This window comes from Rhagoletis pomonella, unplaced genomic scaffold, assembly GCF_013731165.1.
Source record: "Rhagoletis pomonella isolate Grant_MI unplaced genomic scaffold, Rhpom_1.0 Rhpom_scaffold_00004, whole genome shotgun sequence".
Lineage (NCBI taxonomy): Eukaryota > Metazoa > Arthropoda > Insecta > Diptera > Tephritidae > Rhagoletis > Rhagoletis pomonella.
The window spans coordinates 44,783,226-44,805,178 of NW_023458558.1; the positions used below are offsets into that span (position 1 = coordinate 44,783,226).

Genomic DNA, 21,953 nt, shown 5'->3' on the forward strand with positions numbered 1-21,953 from the left:
TATATTATTATTTTATTAGAAAAAAGTAGTATGTATTATTGTAGTAGTATTATTTTTTTTTTAATTTAAATTTTCAAATCAATCTTATGAGATGCGTTGGCTCTTTCTCGAGCTACTTCGAGATTTCGTACTTGTTAAGGTTATGTTTTGTGATTTGGTGACTTCCTTGTTTTCCTTAACTTGCACACCATGTTCAGTGCTACATGCAATTCCAACAAATTCTCTAATAGCTTGACATTCTTGCATGAACGCATTGGCAGCGTTGTAGCCCGTAGTGTTGCGCTTAAATAACATCAATCCATTCTGACACATTAACATAATGTCGCGCTGCAATTCACTCACATTGCTTATGTTCCCAGTTTCAATATGTTTTCTAATCGAAAGCATATCCATTGGTCGCAGACAGATATCATCAAATTTAAAATCTTCGTGAAATGCCCGCTGCAGGTTACTGGCATTTTTGCTGTACTGAAGCGCATGAAAAATACCTAGGAGTGATTTTTTAGAAACGCGAGTTTCTAATTCATCCCGTTCACGATCGCTTGAGACAGGTGAATTGGGAATGCTCTCGCTGATGGGCGTCGAGGAATAACGTCGTCGTAACCGTTGGCTGTTTAAATTGTCTATGACAGTGTGTGGTGTGTGTGGATCACCGTCTATCATAGGACTTTCAGAGCGATCTCGATCACGTAGTTTTCGTAAAAGCGGCGGACGCGCCAGATTAACAGATGATGATGAAGATGAAGAGAGTTGTGTGGTAGATTCATCGTCAGTTTTACTTTGTTGGTCTTGCCGAATCGTTTCATGTAAGCCTTTACGCGCTTGTGGTGCACTATGTTTGATTGAACTATTATTATTTCCTGATTTATCCTCCTTTCTTGTGACGATACTAATATCTGTGGTCGACGAGTCATCATCCGTATCGGCGATTGAAATAGTAGGTGTAATTTTTACAATCGCATCTTGGTTTGTGCTGTTAATAGCATCATCCACTCCTGAGCTTTCCACGTCATGTCCACGGGCGTCCTTACAGACTTCTAGAAGCAAAAATTGTTAATGAACAACGCATTATAAAGCTCAATGATAATAAATTTCCTAATCTGTATTGAACTACCTGCAGTGCCCACATCCGACTCCAAATCTCGTTTGATTTTCGCTGCTTCTGCATCCACTGTTAACTTCTCCTTCATATGCCCTGCTTTATATCCACTAGAGTCATCCTCGGGAATAACTATTACATCTGAATTTTCACTTCCTGGTGAATTTCCTACTTCGTCTAAGTTTTTCGTTTCATCTATATCGTTTTCCCCCACTAAGTCAGCTAGTTGCTTCTCTAACTTGTCATGTTCTTTATCTTCTTCGAATGAATTTAAGAATGTGTTGGGCGTCTGCTCTTCTTGAGTTTTGCTTTTTTCGAAATCAACGTTTTCTACCGTTGTATCTGTGCTTTCCTTTGAAATGACTTTGTCATGTGCTGTCTTTTGCTCAAGAGAAGCAACGGCTGCTAATGGTATATTGTCATTTGAGTCGTCGCTAGAAGTTATGTCTATTTTTCGGAGTTTATTATCTCCACTGGTTGCAGTCGTATTTGGCTCCTCCGCTTTGTTTAGTATAGCTAAATCAGGGGAAGGTTTATCAGTCTCTTCAAGGTTAATAACAACTTCCTTTCCATTATTTTCTTTAACATTTTCTTCTTTCGTTGGTACAATATCAGACTCATCTTTACGATCAAAATCAACGTTCGTGTTCTCATTTGGTGAATCAGCACCCATATCTTTGAGAAAATCCACCTCCTCATCATCTATAACAGCCGCTACGTCTATATCTAATTCATCAATGTTTCCAATGTTCTTAAAAACCTCCAGTAATTGTTGTTCTTCGTTAGGGTCAGGTTCATCAGAGTCATTTATGCTCATTATATTTACGCTAGTTTCAGAAATATGTGTAACAATATCTTCGTCAAGATCCATGGGAATTTCACCCTTGTTGTCATTGAATGCTTCTTTTGGGATTTCCTCTAATTGGGACTGCATTGTAGCATCGACAGCTTTTTTTGTAAATGCATCATTACGATCTTCAATATTTGCCATTGCATTTGACGATACTTTATTTTTTTCTAGTAACATGGACAGAGTCGGAGCAGCCTGTGAAGGGCTTAATAAATTTTGTGCTGCACTATTTGCAGCAGGCAAACAAGTTATTGCCGGTGGTCCGCTAATCGGACTTGATAGTATCTGTGCAGCTTTCTGCGGAGGTATATTTGCTTTTAATGTAATAGCGGGTTGGTTTTTATTTGGAATAGAGCCAGATGTTAATAGAGTAGTTATTGTTGGCGCAGATGATCTTGCAGAGTTGTTCGATGTACCGGTAGGATTATTAGGGGCTAATAAGGCCGCTGCGATATTGGTAGTTGAAGGTGTCTTTAACAGAGAAGATAGTAAAGGTGATGTAGCTGGTTGGTTGGCCGACATTTTTGGCGGCAGTTGATTAGAGTCTACTATAGCTCCATGTTGAGGGTTCGGCTCACCGAATACCTCTTCCACATCCATATCCACATATGACGTATCAGTGTTGCTGGTCTGAGTTGGTGATTCTATAGGCGTTGGAGCTGGAGTTAAAGTGCGCCAATTGCGTTGCATCTCTAACCGTTGTTGTTCTCTTTCACGCATTATATTCTCTAATTTCATTTCTTCAATTCGTTTTTCTTCTTGTTGTTTTTCAATGCCGATCCACATCTTAAGTAACTGGTCCTCGTTGAGGTTTCCCGATTGCAAAGATTTAAGTTCCCTGTAAATTTGTGCGAATTCTTCCTGCTCCTTGCGTATCTCCGCTTTTAACTCTTGAATGCGTTCTTCATTTAGACGTCGCAATATGGTGTCAGTTGGAGTCGCCACAGTAGTTGGCGAAGAAACTCCACTCCCACTCTCGCTTGTCCGCTTTTTGCGCTTAGGCGTTTCGACATTTTCCAACAAATCGCCATATTGAAGCGCACAATTTTTATGTGAGAACCAGTCGTCAGGACGAGAGTTGGTTTCATTTGCACACACGGCTTTCAGATTGCGACTTACCGACATCCAATTCTGATCACCACTGCAAGAAACCGCAGATGCCAAACAAAGCTGCTCCCTCGTTGTCCACTTATCTAAAGGCATTCGATTCAGCGGCAGGCGGTCCTGCACTATAGATGCCATAACAAATTTTTTTTTAGCTTTTTTTGCAGGAATATTAATGCTTTTTTTTCAATAAAACAAAAACACAAATCTTCAGGATCAGAGTTAATCAGTTCTTCTTCTTGTTTAAATAACCAATTACAGTTACCATTAGGTATTTTGAAAAACCATCGATGCTTCGAAAATATCGATGTTTTGCTTCGATGTATCGAAAATTTTCCACGCGATGTATAAATATTCGATTTTTTCTGTAAACGGGCCAGTGAGACCGTTTTGATCCAAGTGGATCAAGAGTGGTACGCTTTTCAATGAATTTTGGAGGACACTTCTTTTTAAATTGTAATACTTTAGCCATCGTATAAAAAATTCCCGTATAAATCGAAAGACTAGCAGAGATGTTTAAAATTTCTTCGCATATAGTGCTAAAAGGGTTGAATTTGTCGAGTTTCAAAACTACGTTGGTGCTAAAATCATAAAATTAATCGAGTGTCAAACGTTCGCTGGTTATCGCTGAAGCAAGCTGTTGATTACTACATTACTATCCCAGTGGAGCGCGTCGCAATTATTTTTCATATCCTGTTTCGATGACGGCGCGAACCAAGCGCGAGCTATGGTCGAAAATGTATTCCGCACCAATGAAAGTAAATTTTTTTTGTCAAATATTTTGGATATTGTCAATCGATTAAGCATAGAATTTCAAAGTGAATTATACAGATTGCATAAGTTATATAACAATTTTGAAAGTAACTATAAACGTATACTGTTTTTTTTTTGTCAAACTAAACTGTACGCCAAGTAACAAATCGTTTTAAGGACAAACTAATGCCTCATCTTGCCAATAAATACTAAACGTCTCGACATCTCTTCCTGCCTCCTTCCTCTCCATATTCCATCTCTTTTCATTTTATATAATTTTTTCCCCGTTTCTATTATTGAATCATGCGGCGGCAAATTTTTTTGTTCGCGTCACTGGCTTGTATTTATACCAAGGCGTATTCATATAAGGTGGTGTTGTTTCATCAGTTGCGATTGTCAAAGTTTTGTATTTCACTAGAGAGTAAGTGAAAAGGTGAGAGTGTTTTTATTTTATATCTATAGCTGAAATTAGTCGAGAACGCGGAACGTATACTTAAACGCAGTCTGTATACGCAGAATTTTGTCGATTACTGGAGCCCTCAGTGTTGCTTACTACACTGTTGCCTCTCATCAATGCCTTTTCATAAACTTACCCTTTCAACTACAATTTTTCGTGCTATAATAGATTTTAGCTAGATATAAACTACTTAGTTTACAGCAAAAACCTTATTCAATAGTAAATTTCAAATATTTTAAACATATTTTGAGTAGGAACTTATATCTTTTTTACCATCAGTAAAACTGACGAAGTGGCAACCATCTAAAGAAGGAGAAATCAGCTGACACGGAAAAATCTAAATTCCGCAGATTTCTGCGCTACGGGCTACAACTACAGAAAAATTCTGCGGTGCTGAGTTTTCATTTACATGGCGCTTTGGTAAGACAGATCGTGTCAGCTGACTCGGGTTTACGTACCGGTAGGTTTACGCTCTTGACTAATTTCAGCTTATAGCTGAAATTAGTCGAGAACGCAGAACGTATACTTAAACGCAGTCTGTATACGCAGAATTTTGTCGATTACTGGAGCCCTCAGTGTTGCTTACTACACTGTTGCCACTCTTCAATGCCTTTTCATCACGGTGCAGCGAACAAAGGTGGCGCCGTCAGTGGTACCGCTACTTTGGTTTTGCCGATTTTGACAGTTGTGGTAACTTGTAAATAAACCTTTGTTTACAAATCAGCGAAAGAGAAATATGAATTATAAGTGAAAAATCAGTTTAAATTGTGTTAATTTGCAATTTGTGAGTGATTTTTGAGTTGAAGACTGCGTAAAAACTAATACAATGAAGTGATGTGTGTTAAATTGCGACAGCCGTCAAGATGCAAGAAGCGTAGATGCAAGTGTAGCGCTGGGACGAATCGCTGCATTTTGTGTACATAGGGCACGGCAAAGCCGTTCCCGAAATATTTCTCTATTATTATATTAACAGCAATTCCTCACAATGATTTTGTTTCTGCTCCACGCAGCCTCCATTAGCAAGTTAACTAATCAATCCCGCAGAGATGCTGCTGCAGTTTTCTGCAGCAGCCTTAATTGCAAAGCAATGGAGTGTACTAAAACGTTTGTTGAAGCAGCCTCAATTGCAAAGCAATGGAGTGCACTAAAATGTTCACTGTTCTCTAATAGATTAGGTGAAAAATGCAATATTTTCGCATTTAGCAAAATTAAAACACGTTTTTCGCTGTAAAGTGAACTGCTTTGGCAGTTTCAACTCGTTCTTCTTTTCGCTCTATTCGTTGTTTACTTGTGGTACACAAATGTCAACGCCCAGGACGGCGCAATCTTGTATTCTATCATTCTTGCCTTTTCATAAACTTGCCCTTTCAGCCACTATTTTTCGTGCTATAATAGATTGTAACTAAATATAAACTACTTAGTTTTCAACAAAAACCTTATTTAATAGTAAATTTCAAATATTTTAAACATATTTCGAATAGGAACTTATAACTTTTTTACCATCTGCAAAACTGACGAAGTGGCAACCATCTAAAGAAGGAGAAATCAGCTGACACGGAAAAAATCTAAATTCCGCAGATTTCTGCGCTACGGGCTACAACTACAGAAAAATTCTGCGGTGTTGAGTTTTCATTTACATGGCGCTTTGGTAAGACAGATCGTGTCAGCTGACTCGGGTTTACGTACCGGTAGGTTTACGTTCTTGACTAATTTCAGCTTATGTCCCTATTTTTTCAAGTTTGAACGACAAAGCAACACTCCAGAAAATTTCGTTGGTTATAAAAATATACTTTGCGAAAACATTTCAAAGTCGCCTAATCGAAAGCAGGGTTTGAAAAACTGTCAGCAAAGCAGCAACAGCATTAGGTTCATTCCTTATCTTTTTGGACTAAAATCTGAAAAGTGTCAAAATGCCAGAGCGTAAGCAAAATGCGCACACTAAAAGAGAATAACAGGAAAAGTAAAGAAACGCAAAAAACCAAATTTTTAGTCCAAAGAATTGCAACAACAAAACTAACGTCAAATAAGAATGGAAATATATGTACAAAACACATTCACACAAGCATAAGCACAATAAACACTTACTATATCAATTATTTATTGCCTCCTTCCAATTTAAATTCAATTTTTTTTACTTTTTAGATTATTCTCACTTTTTGCGTATTCTTCAATTTCCGTTAATTTAAATTCAGTTGAGTTTGACACTTTTCAGGATTTTGCCAGAAAAAATTCTTCTGACTAGATCTGACTACTTCGGACTGATGAGAGTCACTCTCACCGAGTGTTGCTCTCTCATTTTTGCTGTAATTTCCGAGTTAGGGAACGCTTTTTGGACTAAATCTGACTACTTCGGACTTTTTCTGACTATTTCTGGGAGATAAGGAACACTCCTATTACTATTTTTACCAAGGCGAATTTATATAAGGTGGTGTTACTAGATCAGCTGATTTTGTGTATGTGTTTCGCCTCACGGATTCTTATGTCAAATTGAAAAATTGTGTTTGAATTTCCACACACACTCTCACAGATTTTGACAGTTTAAGCCGCCAAAACAAAAACAAAATACATGTAAGTTTTTGTTTTTGTACTCCTGCTATCACCTTAGATAAATTCGCCTTGATTTTTACCTTCCTTTTATTAGCTCGGGATGTAAGTATGTAATATTGATGCGCCTAAAAGATGCAGCGATTTCTATTCTCAAGTTACATACTGATGACAGTACGAATGGCAATTATAATAGGGAGGTTTTAGTTTTTTAAACTATAATTTTATTTCTTTTGCTTAGCATTGAAATTTTCGATTTTGATTCGAACTGCTATTTCTGCCAATTCGATGCATCGCAGCAAATTTATAGTCAAGCTGCTGTTGATTTGCTGCTGCTGCGCTGTCTTTGTGCTTCCACAATTTGCTTTCGAAATTTCATAGCAAAACGGCGGCCAAAGCATTTGTTTTTTTCTGAATTGCTTTTGCTTTGCTTTCGATATCATACATGCCGAAGTCAAAGCACAGCAAAAGCAAATTAAATAAAAATATTACAGCATTTTCAAACCCTGATCGAAAGACGTACTTTAAGGCCACACAGCTTAAACATTACCCTACCTTGAGCAGCAGACTATATGGCGTTGGCGACGGCAAGTACCGCAAACGATGGAACGATGAGCTATATGAGCTTTTCAACGACATGGACATAGTGCAGCGAATTGAAAAACAGCGGCTCCGCTGGCTTGGCCATGTCGTTCGAATGGACACCGACTCTCCAGCTCTGAAAGTATTCAACTCGGAACCGGTTCTGCCGTTGCTTCTTTTAACTTGCTTCAAAAAAAAAAACGCTGACGTCAGTACTAACTCAACCATCGGTATTAACACCAGAGGCAAGACAACCCGGTGAGAGACCCACTCATCAGGCACAACAAGCAGCACAGGCAGCGCCCCAGTACTCAATTACCCCACGCGTAAGTATCACCAGACCGCAACCAACTTTATTGGAGTTTAACTGCGATGGCTTACTAAATAAGACCGCTGAGATAGTCGGTTTCATGTAGAGAAATAAAATCTCACTCACGGCGATGCAGGAGACCCAGGTCCACACTGAGTCGGGCCTTCAGAATCAGGTCGAGTTCAACGAGCGGGGTACAATGCTCGCTGAGCAAATTGAACGACTGCACGTTTTGCACTATAAACGAAGATGCTACCAGCAGGGTCGTGGGCGACTGTTACAGCTCGCCAGACATAAGAATAGCCAGTGGGGATCAGATAAACTGCATTGGACGGCAACCAGATTAGCCGGGGGATTTTATCACATGGAAGGCCAACTGGGATGGTTCCACGGAACCGCAGAGACGACGGGACTCGCAGACGTGAGGGGTCACCGTATCAGAGATCTCAATAGAGGCGTTGAAATCTGGTCAATGAACTTAAGAGTATCTCAAGAGCTGCAATCTTTCTAGCGGAGCTAGCAAACTCTTTGCAAGTCAACTCTCTTTCCAATCCGACGAAGCGCGAAGAAAAGGTTGCCACTTCATTTGCCATTTCCAAAACGTCGGATCTTCGGTCGTGCGCCCCGAGATACACCTGTGATCAAAATGAATAGTCGGAGTTGTAATGATGATGGTTAGTTTACTGTGGTCAGCGTAGCCGGAATTGGATTGATGCGGGTTATTTTTTCAAAGCTCGGCTGAAGGCTGCCAACGCGGAAAGGTTTTCTGCTCCAAAATACTGTGGTTAGCGTAGCAGGCGACGGCGGAAAGGGTTTCTGCGCAAAAATATTGTGGATGGCGTAATCGAGTCTTCTCTGTCAAAATGCTTAATTGCTGGAATGCAGGGAACCCATGCATCCAAACACAAATGGATCTAAACTTGATAATCGTGAAACTGGCGCTGGCATATTTGGGCTAACCCAACCATCTTTAAAGCGAAAGTTCATGCAATAGAAATTTGTGGCCGATAATGCCTTAGACGAGGCACATCCTCGAAATATATCTGCATTATGTCGGACAGTCGGGCAAGCCTACTAGTACTGAAGTCCCACAACATAAATTTCCAGCTAGCATATGATTGTCCTTAACGCTCTTGGAGCCAAAAATACTATTTAATTAGGGTGGGTACCAGGACATAAAGGACTTGATTGCAACGAGAAGACTGACTGCCTACCCAGAAGATAATTTACGTAGGCCTTCTTAAGTGAAGCAATTCTAAGAGGTCCACCCAAGAAGGGCTGAAAAAAGTGCTTCCTTGCATGTCTTCTATAAGGGCTTATTCGTTTACAATTTACGCGAATGCATATTATTTAGCATTACAAATGAATTTCAATAAACATTTTAAGTTACAATAACACAAATTTGATATAAACCTTAAGAAAATACTTCAAAGATGTATGATTTTTATAAATTGAAGAAGCACCTTTAAAAGGACTCCTCCAAAAGGCCTTCTAAAGTACGTCCTATAAAAGCCCTTCTGGAAGGCGTTCTATGGATAGCGAAAGAAGAAGCCCTTCAAGTTGTGCCAATCCATACAAAGAAGAAAGGAGAAAGGAATGTAGAGTGGAACGCCTCCTAACCCTCAGGAAGGCCTTTCGTTTTTAACTCCTGAAATTATCTGCCGGGTAGCAAAATAAGGGACTACCGCAGTATTTAATGGTCCATAACCCTTTTGTGGGCTCCCCAAAGCACACATAAAAGATATCATAAATTACTGCCTAGACAAAGGGAGACAAGCCAAAGGATTTATCTGGCCTTCAAAAGAAGCTTCAATGAAACTACTCAACTTAGGCAGAGAAGACCTCAAAACTCTCACTGGGTACTATAGGTTAGATTAGGTTATGGTGACAGACCCACGAAGGTGACCCACTTAGACATTTAATTGTCCATTGTGATACCACATTACACAAATTTAGAACGGTAACTGCTCACAACAAATTTCCGCAGACAGCTGATGTCCACTCCGGGGAGCCCCTCGGGAGCGTTGATGAAATTCGCACCGAGGTGCTGAAACCTTAATCTAGCGTGGATTCCCATAGGAAAATGTCCGATCAAAACATATGTAAGAATCAAGAGCTGGCGCCTAGCCAGCTGCAGTAGCTCCCTTGACCACCCGCTGTCCACAAACGGCCAGAAAAACCTTATTACTTTGCATGTCGGGGTTTTTTCCCAGCACTCGCAGAGCCGACTGTAAACCCATCTGTCCAGGAGCAGGCCGCAGGTTACCAACGGAACTCCTATGCCCTCCTTGTGCGAGGTGGTGGCCTCGGAGATGCCCTGCCTAGCCAGTTCATCAGCCCTGCAACTGAGTTAAAGCAATGTGCAGTACAGTGCACATACATAAGTGGCATGAAAAATCCAATTTTAAGAACGCTTGGTTTTCGTGGGATTCACCACTAATCGCTGGAGCTCCATCATTTCTTTGGTCATAACGGTACAAACAATCTATACCTAGATACATCTGAAAAATAGTTCTTGATAACTAACATAAAATCAAATAAGCTATAAAATAAAAAATGCAAACCCCCCTTGTTAAATGCTATTGCTTAAATGTATTTTCCATTTCATGTAAAAGCCTTAAAGTGTCCCATGGATTTTATATGGGAGAAAAACAAATTTTTCATATAATTGGTATGGAATCCTAATACATCTGTACTTTCCAATCGACAAACTTTGTTTTTCTTTAGGAGACTTCAAGGAATAAAACGTTGTTATTTATTTAAATATTTTTTATATACATAAACTATTTTGTATGGATATCCAAAACACCAAAAAAGTCAATGGGGGACTGGTAAAAAGTCGTTAATATTAAAAAATTGTTTAATACATAATTGGGTATTATTCTTCAAATACTACTGAAGAGAAACAGAGTTTACCGATTGAAAAATATTCAGCCTTATCATGAGTATTGCCCTAATACAAAGCCAAAAAATTTACACAAAAAAATTAATACGGAAACGAAAAGTGAACCAGTTCGGGGAAGATGAAACTCATGATAATGCTGATAGACTTTCAAGGATTCAATAACATTTCTACGAAAAATAGTTTTCCGCATAAAAAAAACATGGCAAACTTTGACCGAATACGAATGCAAATATTCGTAGTATCCCCAATACCTACAGACGAATTTGTGCCTAGCAGAACTGTTTGGTAAATGTGGTCCCCGTCGGCGTGTTGTTTTTAAACCGACCTATAAAGGGCCCAAGTAATTTGGATAAAATGTCAAGTTTTTGTACATCTCCATCTTTTCCACCAAAGTAAACATATTCCGGAAACGATATTCTTAAATATGAAAACTCTCATTAAATTTCTCCAAACACATACACAGTATGTATGTACATATGTACGTAGGAGTAAACGATTATAGTCATCAAAGCCATCATCTATGCTTAGGCAAAATAGAATTATGAAAGCAATAAAAAGATTACAAATGTTGATAAATGAATTGCTTTGTAAGCGGAATAACTAGCTCAGATTGAACACAGCCATATACAAATATATTTATGCCACGTGGTACATATGAATGTATATACATACATACATATGTGCATATTAGGGCTGGGAGTGCTATATGAATAGTCGGATATCCAAATAGTGTTTTGATATCGGGACAGGGTATAGATATCCGAATATTCGAATCCAAAAATTAACAATGAAGCAATTATTGTTCGAAAACAATTTAAGTGAAAAATTATTATTTTTATTTGAGTTTAATATGTAAACTGACAACAGGGGAAAACATCATTTTCCGCTTGAATTGCTGGTGAAACCGGCAGTTAATATTGTATTTAGCAGGATACAAAAAAACCGGTTTTGAACCGAACCGTCGCTTTTTCGGGCTTCGAACTGAACCATTTTTATTTTGAAATGCTAAAATCGAACCGGAAACCACGACCAGTTCAAAGTGAAAGGCCAACTGTTATAAAAAGGCTTTAAATGTTTTTATATGGAAGAAAATGCATATAACCGCCAACAAAAAAATCTAAAATCGGTGCGGATTTTAAGACACCGTCATCTAAGGGTGAAAAGGTGCCAAGTCTATATTTTGAAATTGTTCAGGAGGCACGAATTACCTGCCATTCTGCATCAAAAACTAAATTTTGAAAAAAGGACTTGCCACCTTTCCACCATTAGGAACCGATATGTAATTCAAATTTGCACTTATCATATTAGATTAAATTTGAATGAGCTATAAGACTGCATACTCATGTTTCTCATTCCCATATATTTGGTTTGTGTAACACTATTTTGTTTGTTTAACACTATTTTACACAAACCAAATACATTTGAAAAAATTACCGAACACCGAGTTACCGAATACCGAGCTCGATGCATCCGTTCAAATACTATTTAGAATATCGGGATAGTAAAATGAACGAATATTAACCGGTTAGTCGTACCGTGAGTCCCAGCCCTAGTATGTATTTATGTATTGTATGTACATGTGCAACATCATCTATTTGTACCTATCTATGTACAATCATATTCTTATTAGGCAATTGCATTGCATTGCAGCGCATCTCCCACTGCCACAATGCACTTGAATTTTTTGTCACAACTTCCTTTTCATCTCCTCATAATGGCTAAGCAAAACAAAGTGCTAAAGTGTTGTCACAACAGTTCATAAATTATGACCGGAATTGACATAATAAGTATGCACATCCATACACAAATACACATGTCCGTATGTAAATATATATCGTTGTTTAAAGTACAAAACCGCGTATCAAGAAAATGCAAAACCTCGTATATGACGATGCCAAAATTTTATAGGAGAGAGTAAAACTTGTCTTATATCAAAACGGTTTTCTCCTTTATCCCTAGCTATTTCTTCTTCTTATGTCTAAGTATCGAATGGATAAGAGCTTGAAGTCAGGAGCCTCCGGTGAGCAAATCAGTGGCGGATCCAGCTGGGGGATTTTGGGGGTTAAACTACGTGTCAGTCAGTGGCGGACCCACGGGGGGTGTTTTAATATGGCGCATATGTATGTATAATATAGCGTATATGTATTGAAACACCCCCCTTGGGTACGCCACTGACTGACACGTAGTTTAACCCCCAAAAACCCCCGCTGGATCCGCCACTGGAGCAAATACTATTATTTTTATTTTTTCACAAATGTCAGTTACGAGGTTTTGCAGAGCCACGATACGCGGTTTTGTAGTTTAAACGACGATATGAGTAGATACGTAAACACATCGCGACCACACATAATTAGGCTCATAAGTGTTAAACCATATGGACTGTCATACTTTTTTATTATGCGACTGAATGATGTACATATCTATATAAGTGTATGTACATACATATGAATGTATAGAAAATTTTTTATGAATATGTACATACAACTATGTAACCAATCAACGTCGAGTTAAATATCGTCGATCAACCAATGGGGAGTGGGCAGAATTTGTATGTGCGAAAAGTTTTTTTTAAGATCAAATTCACTTCGAACTCCTCATTGATTCCAAGAAGCCTTTAGTTAAACTTAGATCGTCGGAAAACATAGATTTTGTCATGAATATTAATCACTCATTAGCGACGCGATCGTTTACCCATATCGATTTTATTTCCGACATGGAAGCATTTTATGATTGTAGTGCTTACAACTTTAATAGTAAAACTAATCAACCGCATTACTACGACAATAATAACGGTATTCAAGATTCGTACAAAATCCGTAATTGTTTTGACTGTTTTAGTGAAAGTTACGAATATTCGCGTATAACCAACAACTTGGCTGAGCCGAAAGTTTCGGCATTATGGCATAACAAGACCGCCTTAGTAGATCAATCGTCTATAAGCAATTTGCACAATTTTCATTCAAATCGTAACGAAATAAAAAAACTGAGTCCGGATGATACTGGTGATGAGTGGAATGATAAGAAAAATAACTCTTCTCTTGATATTAAACACGACGATCTTCTAAAGTCAACATTTCATAAATGTGGCAATAATACAGTTTATAAAACCCGATTTGAAGGTATGCGAAAAGGTCTAAAGTTGGACCCAACTGTGGGTTATAATAAGATAAATTAACAAGTAATTTTTAGCAAAAAAAAACCGACTTCAACTCCCATATATAAAAAAAAATATATATATATATATATATCTCATGATCCACTGATCGGATCTCAACCAGATTAGTATGGGACCACCTCTGAGACACTACCTTTCCGATGCAAGAAGAATCGGTTGACGTGGTCCAAAGTTATGCGGTAACATACATAAAAAAAAAAAAAAATATTCCGACGAACTGATAACCTCCTCCTTTTTTGGAAGTCGGTTAAAAAGAATGAAAATAAGTTAAAAAAATAGTGAAGTGAATTAAAATAAAATTTGAAATTTATCAGCTTTTTTATTTTATTTTGCTTACATTCACGATGTAGAGAGGCAATACAGTATTGTCCCTTGAACCTTGCCCCCTTAATTGATTCCCCGCTTAATTGAACTAAACTATGCTATATGCAAGCCAGGCTAGAAAGGATATGAATCTCATAAATGACGGAATCTTTATGTTTCTCGTTTGTCATATGCGCCATAAAGATAATTCCAACTTTGCTTTGCGTAGTACGAAACATCGGAACATATTGTGTGTGACTGTTGGCCAGTCAAAAACTAATCAGCCTTTTCATGAGTTTCACTTTCCCCGAACCGGTTCACTTGGTTTCCATGGTGACAAATTTTCGGTTGGATTTTTTTTTTCAGGCGAAACTCAGGATAAGGCAGAATGTCTTTGTACATATGTACATACCTACACTCCGAGGGCCAAACGTCGACTCGCACCATTTTCGATGTCCCAGCGCCTGACTATGACGAGGTACGAATAGCGATTATGCTGAGCTGACGGCTTGTTAGCCGAGCTATTCAAGTACGATGACAAGAAGGTGCATGCCCGACGACTGGAATCGACAAGAAAGGCGAAAAACTATTTCATCGAGTGTGTCGTGTAAAAGACTGAAGCCCTGCGTAAACGAACAAATACGTCTCGCTTCCCTCTTCAGTTATTTTTTCTCTGTAGCTTCTTGACACTTGGCATCGCACCAGTTGTTCTTTCGGGCTCGCTGAAATCCGAGTACTTTTTCGGCGGCGGTACTTAATGAGCGGGAAATGTGGTTCTACTGCTCGCGTATGTCGGTTTGTTGAAGAGTGCTCTTAGAGAGCAGGTGTGAGAGAAGAGTGGCGAATAAATTAGCTATCTGTTGTGATTGCAGCATTTCAACATTAAGCTTTCCTTGCATTGTTGGGTGCAATTTTTTTTCACAACATGGTCGATTTGGTTTCTCGTTTTCGATCTGGAGACAGCCATGTATCTTGGTGTATCTTCTTATGCTGGAACCTAGTACTACATATTACCATGTTTCAGACCCCACCGAAGTCGATCAGCCTCAGTCCGTTGTCGGATGTTTCGTCGTGGAGGCTGAATTTTCCGACGGTGGTTCCAAAGATCCCTTCCTTGCCCACCCTTGCATTGAAGTCGCCAAGCACGATTTTGATATCGTGGCGGGGGCAGCGCTCATACGTGTGCTCCAAGCGCTCATAGAAGAGATCCTTGGATGCCTTATCCTTCTCTTCTGTCGGCGCATGGGCGTAGATGAGCGAGATGTTGAAGAATCTAGCTTTGATGCGGATTGTGGCTAGACGTTCGTCCACCGGGGTGAACGCCAGTACTCGGCGACGGAGTCTCTCTCCTACCTTTACGTGGCAACTGTAGTAGACGTCGCAAGGCTTCACGCTTACTTTTCCCTGACCCGTCCATCGCATTTCTTGGATGGCGGTGATGTCAGCCTTTGTCTTCCCGAAGACATCAACCAGCCGGGCAGCGGCTTTTTCCCCATTAAGGGTCCGGATATTCCAGGTGCATACCCTTAAGTCATAGTCTTCTATACGTTTGACGTAGTCGTCATCAAAAAAAGGGGGGATCTCATCCGAGGCTTCTTGTTGTTTTTCATTGGGCGGGGTTTTAACGTGGCGGGACCCAAACCCAGCACACGGGAAGTTTTACGCCTTCTCACTTTAGCTCGCTTCCAAACGGCTGTTTGGTAACTACCCAGAGGATTCATGGATATAAATATCCGGACGTAAGGAGCTGCGATTTGAACCGTACGCACAATAATCACTTGTGGTCACTCCTAGGTGAATGGCAATTAAAAGTTTTTCCTACCTTCCTGGCCTTCTGCGCCCGGAACCATCCGGACTTTAGCTTTCACAAATTGTACTTGCTCTTAAAGCAAAACCATTTGTGTAAATCCTTTTTTAGTACTCACACTGTTTTAAAGTTTGCCGTTTCCAAAGTTCGGCTTCTATATTTTTTTTGTTATTACTTTTGCTTTCATTTCGACTAATTCTGATAACAGTGTATTTGTTTTTTTTTGAGCGGGTCACATATACCTTTAACTGAAACATCACTTTTTAGTTTTTCCAGAATACCGGTAAGTCAAAGAAGGCAAAAAATTCAAATTTTGTGTGTGTGGCATGCATAAAAAAAGAATGTTGTAGGTTCCAATACCTAAATTGTTAAATTGTTTTGAAGTTGGACTTATAATTGTTACAATGTTTTGCTTTAGGGACTTGCATTAATCAAGGTATTGCACGTATTGAGGGTTGCGGTTATCGTGTACGCACTGTAAACATTTTTCATCAGATAAACAACCTATGAAAAACGCGTTTTTAGACCCTAAGTCCAGATTTGAGAGGGTATTCAAAATTGTAAGTATGCATATTTGTTGTGCTTCACTAGATCTATAACTTTAGAAGTCAGACAGTGTTGCAATCCCCACGAATTCCTTGACTGTGGTATCAGGAGAAAACGGCCCATGACGATAAAAGGTTTAGTTTGGGTTAAAGTTTCACACTGACGGGGTTAGGCTGTCGATGATATAGGGCGTTTTTGAATCGACAGCTGAGATAGGATGTTTTTCAATTAAATTCTGAAGTAGGGCGTTCTTGAAAAGTTTTTTGAGATAAAGCGTTTTCGAACTGGCTGCCGAGATAGGTCGATCTTCCACTCAGCCATCGATATGTATTTAAATCGAGGAATAGTTTTATATCAACTTTTGTGAACTTCCGTTTAGTTTTTTTTTTCAGCATACCTCTATTGGTTACAATAATTTTAAGCTGTGGGAGGTTCCATGGGAAAGTGAATCTCAGTGCAAAAACTATTTTCTGTATAAAACTAACAAACGTGTGGATACATTTGTAAAAATCTCGAATCAACAAAAATAGTAAATTAAGGGCCGGTTACTCAATGTCTGGTTAACACTAATCTTTGTATTTAACTCAGAGCTTCTACCTCCGATTTGTGTTAACCAGACATTGAACAACCGGCCCTTAGGGCCACTTTCTCAATATCTGGTCAACACTAACTGCAGGTTAAACATCGTTATCGACTTGATCGGCTCCAACAGGGAGTCGATAGCGTCAATATAAATGTTTAACCTGTAGTTAGTGTTAACCAGGCATTAAGAAACATATAACATGATGTCGAAAACGTCGATAATGATGTTTAACTGGGAGGTAGTGATAACCAGACATTGAACAGCCGGCCTTTAGTGGTTTGACCTCAGTATGCAGTGAGATGGTATACATTTGCTGTATTCAGTCGACTAAGGACCAATTATTTAGTGCCAGTTTAAACTTAGATTAAGTAAACTGAGTTTAAGGGCCGGTTGCTCAAACCCTGGTTGACACTAATCCCCGGTTAAATATCGTTACGACGTTACTGGCACCGTGTCATATGCATGGAGTCGAAAACGTTGATAACGATGTTAACCGATGACAAGTGTCAACCAGGCTTTGAGCAACAGGCCCTAAATTGAACAGCGGGGTAACATTTGACTGGCTGATCTTAGTTTAAGGGCCAGTTGTTCAATGTCTGGTTATCACTACTTGCCGGTGAAACATCATTATCGACGTTTTCAACATCATGCATATAAAAGCATAAACAGACGGCAGCGTTGATCCGGATCAACTCGGGAATTAACTGCGGTTGATCCGGATTAAGTCCGAGTCCTCCGATTAGTGCTAATCAGACATTGAACAAGCGGCCTTAAACCAGCCAGATCGGGCGTTTAAACTTAATTTAAACCACGGCCGCGAACTGAAAAAGTGAAGATTTCCACCACAAATTTTTCGAAGAATGACTTTCATAATAAGTAGCCTACAGGCAACTTCTTTATTGTTATTTCTACTCGGGCTGTGACTATCCGCATATTTGGATATTCGTGTGTACGGATAAAATCCGGATAAATGCCTTATTATCCGTTCTCGTTTGTTTTCTGGATATCCAGTTAATATCTGTTAATTTTGCTATGCGGGTATTCGGTTAATATCCATTTATTTTGTTATCCGGATATCCGAATAATATCCTGGTATTCGAAGTTTTAATTAGACAATCGAATATCCGGATAGAACTCCCAGCTTTAATTTATAAAAATGTAGATGTTAAAAAACATCTTTTGCTGTTGTGTAAGTTCCGACGACGTACTTAAAATTCACAATTGATCACATTCTGGAGTAAAATGTCCCACTAGTTACAATGGAACGGCCCATCAACTATTTTTTATAGCTCCCGAAAACCCGTAAAAAGGCAATGGCGGACCCATAATTTTTTATTACATTTTTTTCGGTTACACTATAACCGGTAAATCTCAGTTAAAACGGTTAAAAATGATCGTAAAAATTAGGGCTGTGCGATTATTCGAGCAAGTTGGTTAATCAATTATTCGGTTAATCAATTACTCGAGTAATCAAGATTTTGATTACTCAAAACGATGATTAATCGAGGTACTTGAAATATGATTACTCAAAAAAAATAATTTTGCTCGTTAAAACAGTTTGCTTTGGAAAATGCTTATTTTCTTTTTTACATTCTGTATATGAAAAAAAATTTTCGTTTTAATTTTTGAAAACAGAAACGTTGTTTTCAAAGTATCAAGGAACTTTAATTACTTTATACATATGTAAAGAGTTGAAATGTTGATTACTCACTTTACTCGAAATGTTGATTAATCATAAAGCAAATTACTCAAATATTTTTTTTTTGGTTAATCAAAAATCTTGATTACTCGAGTAACTGAACTTTTGAGTAATCATAATTTCCAATTAATCGAATAATTGAGTTATTTACTTTATGATTAATTAAAATTTTGGGTAATCAATTAATCGCACAGCCCTGGAAAAAATATATCTAATATACGATCAAATTTTACAGGAAAAATAAGAATCCAAATTAGACCATTATACTTCGTCGAAAAAAATCTATTTTACAAAGATCTATTTAATGGTTATTTTAGTTCTTTGAATTTTGGTAAAACAAGTAATTTTCAAGCAAAAAACAAAACCGACTCCAATTCTCATATACAAATTTAAGCATGTCGTTAATTTCTTCATGATCCAATGATTGGATCTAAACCTAGTTAGTGTGAGAATACCTCGGAATTACCACCTACGTTCTACAAAGGTGTGCATTGCGGCGTAACTCAAGTTCCCAACAGCGATTTAGTACGGGTCACTAAACCCAATATTTTCATGAAATCCCCGTTTTTTGCCCTATCTCGTAAATAACAAGAGGTACAGAAAAATTAAAAATCACACACTTGTAGAACACTAACTAAATCGCTAATATCGAGGTTTCTTGAGAAGCTGATCAATAATTATCACAATTTAGCTCAATAATAAATGAAAATTCCACACTACCTTAACTTCAAAGCCCAATGTCTCAAGAATAATAGATACTAGCGATTTGGTGTTCTAGAACCTTTTTGTAGGAAATTGAATGACCTACAAGTTTGTGATTTACAATTTTACTATATTTGGTTCCTCCAGTCACATTCATTTAAATAATACTCGTAGTTGCTCGCAGTTACAAATAACTTAAAAATTATTTTTTTTTTTTTTAAGTAATTTTATACTTTGACTTTCAATGTTTTTACACTGCGAAAAACATTTAAATTTAACCTAAACATTTAATCATATATTATAAGGTATCACATTTTTATTTTATCTAATTAAGCTCCGATTTATTTTCTTTTAGATGCTAAATTGAATGAGATAGCTACAAGTTTTAATGCTCCTCATGTAGGAAACCGAAAAGAGAGAACAGCGTTTACCAAAGAGCAAATAAGAGAGTTGGAAGCCGAATTTGTGCACTCCAACTATTTAACTCGCCTCAGGAGATATGAAATAGCTGTTGCTTTAGACTTGACAGAGCGCCAGGTAAATAGAAACACTTCCAAAATTTAATAGAAGTTTGTAGAGTAAAAAATTGTCTTTTTTAGGTCAAGGTGTGGTTTCAAAACAGGCGCATGAAGTGGAAGCGCATAAAACTGGAGTCTCAAGAGGCGCAATTCACGGCAGAGTCCCCTCACACAAATATCAAGTATTGATTTAAAGTTTAAAACAAATTATATATTAGATTTTTAATATTATATGTATAAATTTATATGAAAAACGTAACACGTATGTACATGTAAGAACATCACTATTTTCTATTCTTTTGTATTTTTGCCGACTTGGCTTTTAAACCCAATGATTTAGATTTTTTCGCCGGCATTGTTTTTAGCATTTCCTTCGCCGCTGTCATTTGAAAATTACTTTTAGAAGATTTCTTTACAATAGTTGGCTTAATTGCCTTCTTGGTTTTCTTCACACCTCCAGTGTGTGGCTTTCTTTTAATTAACTGTTCGAAGCGATCCACTTTTGGTGCTTTTACTGACTGACCAAGAGAAATACTAGCCTTTTTAGATTTTTTTCGTATTTGTGTCAGCCCAGCGTCTTCTTCATCATCAGAATCCTCACTAAAACCGTACGTTTCCGCATCGGAACTTGATGTGGCAATATCATTGTCAGCTTCTTCACTGTTCTCATCTTCATCCTTACTTTCATCATCAATATGGGGTGGAGCAATGTAGTCTTCGTCCCCCGAATCATCATCATTTATTGTATTGCCAAGTAGATCCTGCAGTTCTATATCTTTCTTTGACTTTTTTGATTTTTTATTTTCCTCAGCAACACCTCTTTTTAAGTTGTTTTCACGCGTTTTTGTTTTGGGACCTTCTTCATTAGCTTCTGCAACTTCTGTCTTATCATCTTGATCTAATTTACTCGGTTCAACAAGTATCTTTGAAAAATCAATGCCCAAATGCGCATACTTTCGGTTTAGTTTTTTCACCTTTTCCAATTTTTTTAACGCGCGATTTTGATAACTCTTGTTGGACCAATTATTCATTTGCTTTACTTTGCGTTGTATTGCAGCTGTTTTATGAGATACATATAAATCTTTGCCAGCCTATAATTTTACAAGAAACCCGAGTTAATAATGGGAGTAAGCGTTATTTTGTTTGCATTACCTTATTTGTTACTTTGCGCACAGACGTTTTAAAGTAGTTGAATAACTGTTTTTCTGGAGGAATATAAGAGGCTTTAACCACTTTCTTAAACATAAGGTAATTATCCATAGTCTCAGCAGCCACCTCTGCTACTTCCGGATACTCAAATTCCACAAAGGCATAGCCTTTGCTGCCACCAGTACGACGTGAACGTCCAAGCCGTACGCGTGAAACTGCACCGAACTGTTCAAAATAGTTCTTCAATTGTTCTTCGAAGAATCCATGAGGAAGATGCTTAACAAAGACAATCCCGCGCTTATCATCATTCCTTTGTTGCTGTTTCTTGATTTTCTTGTCTAACTGTAAGTATATGGAACAGTTATTTTATGTATGGAACATTTGATTTTTTATATTTATTTATGGAAGACACTCAATATGTATAGACATTTTATAAAGCTTTAGATTTTTTGGCTTACACAAATTTACAATAACACAGTTTTCAGCCAAACACTAAAAAATATCAATGCACATGTCAACATCACTTTTCTAGAGTCCAGCACATTTTCAACTTACCTGCCCTGAAACGACTGCAGTAGTCTCCAGAGATTCCTTAGAAATTTGACGGTTTTCTGGCTTGGCTTTGCGTACTGGAGGCATTACTACAAAGATTTATTAATCTGATAGAATAAAAACTTCAAATTAAATATACACGTGCGGATAAATCTTATGGTATAGAATTCTTCTTCTTTGCCGCCTTTAAAATCACCATAAGAAATGGCAGCGATTAATCATTTGCTGAAATTTATCGATTGTTTTTGCCCAATTAACGATTTAACTTTATCGCAGTTTTGTGTTTCATTAATCGATGAATTGTAAAAATATTTA

General features: G+C 38.0%; 3 protein-coding genes across 3 annotated transcripts; 1 reads left to right on the forward strand and 2 right to left on the reverse strand.

Annotated features, from left to right (window-relative positions):
* Positions 1-4: 4 nt before the first annotated feature.
* Positions 5-3,272, reverse strand: LOC118737616 (bromodomain-containing protein 8). The gene is made up of 2 exons (XM_036468237.1): positions 1,115-3,272; positions 5-1,037 (listed from the first exon to the last, which is right to left on the reverse strand). The coding sequence occupies exons 1-2, from the start codon at positions 3,189-3,191 to the stop codon at positions 85-87; spliced, it is 3,030 nt and encodes a 1,009-aa protein (XP_036324130.1). The 5' UTR covers positions 3,192-3,272; the 3' UTR covers positions 5-84.
* Positions 3,273-13,194: 9,922 nt separating this feature from the next.
* On the forward strand, positions 13,195-20,126 carry LOC118738238 (homeobox protein lin-39). The gene is made up of 3 exons (XM_036469164.1): positions 13,195-13,723; positions 19,775-19,956; positions 20,019-20,126. The coding sequence occupies exons 1-3, from the start codon at positions 13,258-13,260 to the stop codon at positions 20,124-20,126; spliced, it is 756 nt and encodes a 251-aa protein (XP_036325057.1). The 5' UTR covers positions 13,195-13,257.
* A 25-nt stretch (positions 20,127-20,151) lies between these two features.
* On the reverse strand, positions 20,152-21,953 carry LOC118737618 (MKI67 FHA domain-interacting nucleolar phosphoprotein; the record flags this gene model as incomplete). Its single annotated transcript, XM_036468238.1, is given in 3 exon segments — positions 20,152-21,028; positions 21,090-21,428; positions 21,642-21,953. Coding segments are annotated over 3 exon segments (1,230 nt in total). The 3' UTR covers positions 20,152-20,221.